The sequence below is a fragment of the Corapipo altera genome, unplaced genomic scaffold, assembly GCF_003945725.1.
Source record: "Corapipo altera isolate COAL_440 unplaced genomic scaffold, ASM394572v1 75, whole genome shotgun sequence".
In the NCBI taxonomy this organism is placed as follows: domain Eukaryota; kingdom Metazoa; phylum Chordata; class Aves; order Passeriformes; family Pipridae; genus Corapipo; species Corapipo altera.
The window spans coordinates 14,912,412-14,920,386 of NW_020884887.1; the positions used below are offsets into that span (position 1 = coordinate 14,912,412).

At 50.3% G+C, this 7,975-nt stretch overlaps 1 protein-coding gene across 1 annotated transcript in view; it reads left to right on the plus strand.

Moving 5' to 3' along the window:
* Positions 1–7,975, plus strand: part of PDLIM4 (PDZ and LIM domain 4) — a 43,624-nt gene that overhangs the window by 14,653 nt on the left and 20,996 nt on the right. The window contains exon 3 of the mRNA XM_027643660.1: positions 6,612–6,696. Coding sequence (XP_027499461.1) covers positions 6,612–6,696 — 85 coding nt within the window. The remainder of the gene's footprint in view (positions 1–6,611; positions 6,697–7,975) is intronic.

The following is a 7,975-nucleotide window of genomic DNA, read 5'->3' on the forward strand; positions in this document are numbered from 1 at the left end:
TCTTGAAGTCTTCCTAATGAAGATGCAGATTTGAAGGGTTTTGTATCTCACAGGCAAAAATGAATGCCCAGAGTCTGCAAGGCAGGAGCAGTCAGGAGCTGGTGATGGTGAGGAGCTGTTCAGCACGGGGTGGCTCCTCTTGGAGATCACACTGTTGAGTCGGGTTGGTGGCTTCTCCGAGGGCAGAACACACCTTGACTGTGCCCAGAGGTGCCCATGAGAGTGGCATTCCTCTTGACAGGAAAAACTGAGTGGTTTGTTTTCCTGCAGTGAGGACAGCAGCTCCAGTGATGCGTTATTGGGGCTATTTTTAGTTTGGCCCAAAGTGAGTGCACAGTGACATGGCTCTTGGATCTCTCTCCTGTTTCCCAAGGGACCTGTTGGATCCAGATGACTCTGCCCAGGTGTTACTCACTGCTGGAAGCACATCTGGTGCTCCCTCCTCAGTGTGAGAGGATCCCTTCTCCAGGTCCTGCCTCCTGGGGTGTGGGGTGACCCGGTCCTGCCCAGGGATCTGTGTCCTGGGGCACTGACAGGGCTTTCACTGGGTTTGTTGGTCTGTGTGCCTGTCCAGCTGCTGCTGTTTGTCACAGCTGTGCATTTCCAGCCCTGGACCCTCCTCTGAGCCTGAGCTCCAGGAGAGAGCAGGGTGTGGATTAGTGTCTTTTCCCTTGGGCAGAGGATGCTCTCCAAGCACAATCATCTCTCTGTGCTGCCTTCAACAAAATCCAGTTTGCGAACCAACACAGGGAGATTGTTTTTAAATAAGTGTGTTTGTCTGAAATAGATTTGCAATAACAAGCTTGTTTGATGTACGTCTTTACCAAAGAGACGTGAAGTTTGGTGTTAACTCTGTTTTGCCAAAGCAGAGTCCCTGCAGGCAGGTGTGTGTGCAGAGGGAGGGCAGGGAGCTGGGCAGGGCATCCAGCCCCCTGGTGCCCCCCTGGTGCCTCCCAGCCATCCCATGCCCTTTCTCCATCAACCCTTGACATTTTATGTTACTGACATAGAGAACAAGACGGGTTTTGTTTTCATCCTCTGGTCAGTAAATGCCCTTTGATTAGAAAGTTCAGTAGGAAAGTCAGAATGGGGGGAAAACAAGAACGGGGAGTTCCTGGGTGGTCTGATGGGCTGTCCCAAGATCGACGTGGCCCCTTTGAGTTTTGGAGGTGTTGTGAATGCAGAGAGCTGTTGAATTTGATGGGATGAGATGCTCATTATCCCATTTATCAAATTTACTTTAATAAAACATTTGGATACACTGGTGGGAAACACATAAATAGCCAGAGGACTGCCCATGGGTAGAATAAACAACTGGAGTGTGGTACTTTCCCATGGAGTGCAGGCAATCACTCTGCCCCCTGCGTGGGAGGGAACCACTGCAGTGAGTGGGATTTCTGTGTGATGTGAACTTCAGCACTGTCTGCCATTGGGAATGTCATGCTGGGTTTGGTGGTTTCTCTCTCATCCAGCTGCATGGCAGGATCTGCTCCTCCAGTCAGTCCGGAAGGAGAAAAACTGAGAGCTTCTGATCAAATATGAACATGTGACATCCAACCACTGTCATGGGGAGCAGCACCCTGAGCGCTCCTCCCTGTGGCTCTGCCAGCCAGACCAACCCACAAAATTGGGTTGGAGCTGTGTTTTTTGAGAACAGAGGGCTGAGCACCCAAAGGACCTTGGGTGTGGGACAGGAGACCTCATGGCATCGCAGTTCCTGCTGACACAGGCTGCTGGGAAGCCCTTGGCAGCACTGCCCAGACCTGCCCGTCTGTGCCACAGGGCCAGGGCGAGCCCAACAGCTTCTTCTGAACCTTTTGTCCTCTGCCAGCTGTGGGAGGGTGAAGGCTTGTGCTGCAGCTTTCCTGGAGGAGCTGGCCCCATGCCCACACAGGGAAAACTGCTGGGAAGGGGACGTTGTAGCTTTTCAGGGGTGTTGGGTTCTCTGACTCTCCTGTGCCCCTGCAGCTCCCAGTCAGTGTTTGTATCAGAGAAGCTGCCTCTGCTCTCAGGCTGGACTAACAGATATTTCTTTTATTTTTTTTCTTAATTTTTTTTTTAAATCTCTTTGTCCTTTATCAATGGCTTAAATCTCTTGAGGGGGGGGGTGGGTTCTCCCTTCTTCTTCACACCCCCCATTTTCTCTCAGCTTTCTTGGCCAGACCCTTGACCCATCTGAAGTTAAGGGGTGTTTTGTCCTTGGCTTTTTTTAGGTCCTGCTTTGCCTGGACACGTGCAGGGCTGTGTCTGGGCAGTGGGGCTGTGACAGGTGAAGCAGCACAGTCACCTTCCTGGCCTGCAATGGAGTGATTGAAAATCCTCCTCAGCTTACAAAAGGAGTTGATTTATATAACTGACATTTATGTGGGCATTGATGTAAGGTGTGAGGAATTACCTGGGCATTCCTGGAATCAGGGCTGGGCATTCAGGTCGTGGTTAGTGGCTTTGAAATGTGAGGCCAGGAGTTCAAGTGGGCTCAGTGAGGCTGGACAGCACCTGGGCTGTGGGAAAGGGGGTGATGGTGCTGATGAGGATTTGGTGGAATGGTTCAGGCTGCCTTGATAATAAATCAGGCAGCTGTTCCAGCATCATCTTCCCAGCTGTTGAATCCCAAGCCAAGGGAGCACGGGATCTACTTTGCCTTAAATCCTGGAAGCAGTTTCTTTCCTCTCAATTTGGTGTTTGTGCCACTGCTGAGTCTGCTTGGAGAACTGGAGTATGAAGATTCTCTATTCATTCCTGCTCCCTGTACAGAGATGGAGTTTCTCTGGAAGTTTCTGTGGGAGAAAGCCCAGTAATGAATCTGCTGGGCGTGTAGCCCCAAAAGTCCCTGGAACCTCCCGTAGTTGATGTTCTTCCCACCTCCCCCAGCTCCTGGAGGTTGTGTCGGGGTCCCTGAGCTGTGAGCAGTGCAGACACGCTGCTGGAAGATGGGAAGGATGACAGTGTATGTTCTCAAGTTTCCAGTAAAAGTACAACTGAAAAAGTGAATCACAGCTTCCCCTCTGGAGCTCCTTGAGGACTAATAGAGAGGAAAACCGGCAGCTGTCCAGGGCAATACACAATGGTTTCAGGAGAGAGGAATGAAGGAGGAGAAATCCTGCAGCTTCTCCTTCACGTGCTCTGGACCAGGCAGGTCCTTTGGGGTGCTCAGCAGAGCTCAGCTCCCCTGCTGCTCTCCTGCCTCGAAGGGGTGGATCCAACACCTTGCAGTTGTCCTGGTGAGGGTCACAGTCCTGGGAAGGTGAAGCATCGACTGTAGCTGCTTCTAGACAGAACTCAGCTCCTGGAAGGCTCACGGCCATATCAGCAATAAAAATCAGTTCTGAGCATAGTGATGTGCCCTGGTGGGAGGGGAAGAGTGTTCAGGAGATGGACAGGAGCCTGGAGTCACCCTCCTGGAAGGACCTTGTGGGCTGGGGTGAAATCCAGCAACGTGATTATTCTGGTGGTTTGTGGCTGCACAATCAGAGGTGGCAGTGTCCTGGATCCAGGCTGGCACTTCTCCAAGTGATAAATGTTAGTTTATAAGGGGATGGAGAAATTAGAAATTCAGTGAGACCCAGGAATTCTTGCAGCTTAAAAGCAGCTCTACAAATGTTGAGAGTGAGACTTACAGATCATTGCCAGGTGAAAAAACATTTTGGTAAAATATGTGAGCATATGCAAGTAATCTTTTGAGAATGACTTTGAGACTTTTAGAAAACAAACAGTGGGATAAAAGGTGTCTACAACGTTGTTTTTTTAGTGATGTCCTGTTAAATGGGTCCGTTTCCCACAAAGCCCCATGTGGAAGACCCAGCACTAACCTAGGTCAAGTTATTTTTCTTGGGGTTGTCCTAGCAGCTGCTAAGAGAGCAGAGTGGTGTTAGTGCAGGGTAATGATTTCCACATAGCTGCCTTTAATCCCCTACAACACATCTGAAAACACTTTTTCCCCGAAATTAAATGACTTGGAACATTTGAGCGACGCCTGATCTCTGGCCCATGACGTTAGAGAAGTGCAGTGGGTGTTTGCTGTTGCCCAGACACAAAGCTCTGACTGCTGGGAGCGTGGACCTGCTGCTGGGGTGTCTCGGGGTGACTGTGCTGGCCCCAGGTCCCCACTGCTCTGGGCCCTGCTCATCCCCCATGTCCTGGGAGGGGCAGGGGACCCTCCTGCTGCTCCTGCTGGGCACGTGGGCCTGGACTGTTCCTGCAGCCAGGCTTGAGGAGTGAGCTCCAAGCATCAGCCCCACTTGCAGCAGCTGCCCGTGGCATCGTTCTCTCAGTCACCTCCCAATTATTTGGGATTATTTTGGATTACGTGGTATTTTGCTGTTCCCAGGGAAAAGAGGGAGCCTCCCTGTGTGAGCACAAATCCTCATCAAACTCAGGACGTGCATTTTGTTCTGGTGAGGCTGGTGGTTCTCCCATTCCCCTTTGCTTTGCCTTTAGAAGTGCCAAATGGAACCCAGACTGTGCCATGGCAGCTTGTTTCAGCACAGTTCAAGTGAAAGCTGGGCTGAGGGGAGCCTGGCTTTGTTCAGGCTGTCACTGGGAGCTGTTTGAGGTGGTCTCAGTTATATCAAGAAAGCTGATGGTGAAGCCTTGAGTTTAATTATTAAAGCATTAACTACAAAAGGGTTTCTCTGGGCAAACCAATCTGGCCATGTCTTTCATTAAGTGTAAATATATCCATAATGACCTTTAGAAAACACAAGTTTAGCTGTTCTCTGGTACAGACAGTGTGATCTTTGTCAGGGGTGTGGAGAACTGGGAGACTTCAACTGGCAAGTGCTGGCAGTACTGGTGACCAAATGCCAGAGCTTCACACAGAGTGAATTTACTGCTATTCCTCTCATCTTCTGCAGCCAGAATTGCTTTCTGAGCCTTGGTTCTTATTTACTGTCAAGTTGAAGCCTCTGGGGATGGTTTAAGCTGTGTTTGGCACGTGGGCTCCAGGGCTGAGTGGGGGGAATGTCATCACAGCCCCTTCTGGGGGCACTTTGAGAGCCCCCTGGGCTGGCCCAGCGTGGGGGAGAGCAGGGAGATAATAGTGGTGATCCCTGCCAATGGAATCAGGCATTCCCATTGTTCTGGGCCTCCAGATTAGAGTCTCAATGTGGAAGAAATACACACAGCACTGGCTTGTGCCAAAAAGCAGGTTGGGGATGCTGGGCATGCTGATGTGCCTGGGATGGACTGTTTCCTTTGTCCCACTTGGAAAGACCAATTCACAGTGAATTGTCCCAGTCTAAAATCAGATAATTATAGTAAAGATAAATTATCAGAACAAGGTATCTAGCTATGAGAGAGAGTATGTCATTCCCTGTTGAAAAAGCTGTGATGGCAGCCTTGAGTAGTGATTTGGAACAAAAAGAGCTTAAATCCTCGGGGCTGGATCCAAAGTGTGTTGAAATCAGTGGGAGTCCCTGCTTTTGGTAGGTTTTGAGTCAGACCCTAGGTCTGGAAAGGCAGCTTTGTGTGCTGACTGGTGCAGCTGCAAAATACCAAGGGTAAAAAATCACCTCGAGAATTCCCAGGTTAAAACTGTGCTCCTTATTTTTCACACTTGGACTCTGCAGATAATTAAACTGAAGCTGAGTGTGGTATGTGGCAGGGGCCAGAGTCCACAAAGGATGGTTGGATGCAGCCAGTGATCTGTGCCCATGGAACAAGACCTACTTTCATTAAGTGGTGCATATGCAGATTGTGATGATAAACAGAATAGTTTGCCTGTGAAAACTTTATCTTGAACTTCACGGAGTTTCCATCTCCCAGTTCAACCTCCTTGCATCCCAAAAAGCCTGTGTACCAGCCTGCTGGACCGTGCCCAGCCCAGGCAGCTCCCTCATACCCTGGGTGTTGGAGATCCACTAGAGATCACATCCCAGCTGTGCCCCTGTGGGGGGAAACATGAGCAGGCACATGGAAAATCTTTGGACAGTGGCAGCATCCTGCTCTGCCTTGGCAGGACTGAAGATGCATTTTGCAGCGGAAACTGTATTTTTAGGGCTTTCTGTATCTGGCACCTGTTGAAAGGATCAAGATGCAAGATGATTCAGCCAGGATTGTGTAAGCCTTCTCCCTGAAAGGTGTTTATAGAAGTCCTGCAGTCCTGGGCTAGTATATGGGCCTGCCAGGGAATGCACATATATATGTGCCTGTATGTGTATATATATATATACAGATGTGTATATATATATATCTACAGACACACATGTAATCAGAATACCTTCTGGATTCAGAACCAGAATACAGGGACAAAGCCAGGAATGTGCAAAACAAGAACCATCATGAACTTGTCTGCTGATTTCTTGAACCAAAATAAGTTTGTGTCTTAAACCCCCCACTGAGTCAGAGCCTGTACTTCAAGGATGGGTTTTGAGCTTCATGGTTTTAATAGCATGGAACTGGCATCTTCTCTGTTTACCACTGTACTATTTCTGAGGATAATTTTAGACAAATATGTATATAATAATTCCCTGGCAGGCCTACATACTATACATATGTTTGGCTTTTGAGGGGTTTTTTTGTGGGTTTTGTTTGTTTGAATTTATTATAATTTTTTTTGCTTTGGTTGGGTTCATTTAAAAGTTAAATAGAGTTTCCCTGATTTCCTCCTGCAGAGCTGAAGGGAAGAGCTGGTCCCCCCCTGTTCTGGAGGACGGGAAGGCTCAGGCATACCGGATCAACATCGAGCCAGACCCACAGGTACTGCACGCCCACTGCCCTCCCACCTCGCTTCTGGGGAGAGGAGATCCATGTCTGGGGGCTGGAAAGCCCTCTGCTCTGCCTGCAGTCCTTCCAGGGGTGAAGGAGTTTCCATGTGTGGTTTAAAAGCTCTGTGTGCAGATCTTGCTGTGCTTTCCTTGGGTTGGTACAGCCCAGACTCTCATGGTGAGCCAGATCCTGAGCTGATCTGGCATAATCCCATCTCTGTCACTGCCCTCCTGGCTGAGCCAGGCTTTGCAGGATCAGCTTGCCAGCAGCTGAAGGGCAGCACCCAGCACTAACCCCTTGGGGCCAGTGACCAAGCTCATGGTCAGCATTATTTTGGAGGGAGCTGTTGGGAACCCTCTGACAGGACTGCCCAGTGCCTGCCCTTCCTGAGGCACAGCACCCCCAGGGTCTGTGTGCATCTGCCTCAGCTGACATGCCTCCACCTCAGCTGCTTCCAAAATCCTCTGCACCCTCCTGATGATTCACCTCCCATGGTGATGGATTTAATTTTTTTTAATGTTCCCCTCTATTTTTCCCTGTTTTTCCTGTCTTAATCCTTTCTCCTCCTTCTCCTTATTTTTCAGCTTCTCTTCCCTCTGTCTTCAGCTCTGTTCCCTGGAGCCTTCTGCCTGCATCCTGCCCTGCCTTCCTGCCCCGTGGCTCCACAGCTGCCAGGCAGGGGATGGATGGAGCTGAGCAAGTCTCCATCTCTGCTCCCTCTCTCCTGTCTAATGGTTTGTTAGCAAGGTCAAAGATGACTCTCATTCTCCTTTGGCTCCTCGATGGGAGAAGCAGCAGGGTCTCTCTCCTCCCTCTCTGCCTCTGAGGTACCGGACTGTCGGTTGTTGGATGTGCAGGTCCTTCCTGTGCAGATGTCTGAGGAGGGGATCGGGGTGGGGATGTGGGCAGAGGTCAGCTCCTGCTGTCTTGCTCCCCCTTGGCTGTGTGCTGAGCTGATGCACGTGCTGCCAGCTTTCCCAGGGCACCCAAGGTCATGGATGGCAGGGCTGGAGCCTGCGGAGGCTTCTCGCTGCTGTAGGTTGGCCAACCCCTCCCAGGGCAGCAGCAGAGGCCCTGGAGCTGCCTGCTGCCTTCAAAACACGGAATTATATCAGTTCAGGCTGGCAAAAAAACCCTGTGCTTGCCCCAGTGACACAGAAGTGTTCTTGGGCTGACCCTGAGTGTTCAAACATTTCTCATATCCTCTCCTTCTCCACAGAGCAGGGTTCTGTCCTGTGCTGCTCTGTGTTTTTTCTCCAGGGGGGTTCTG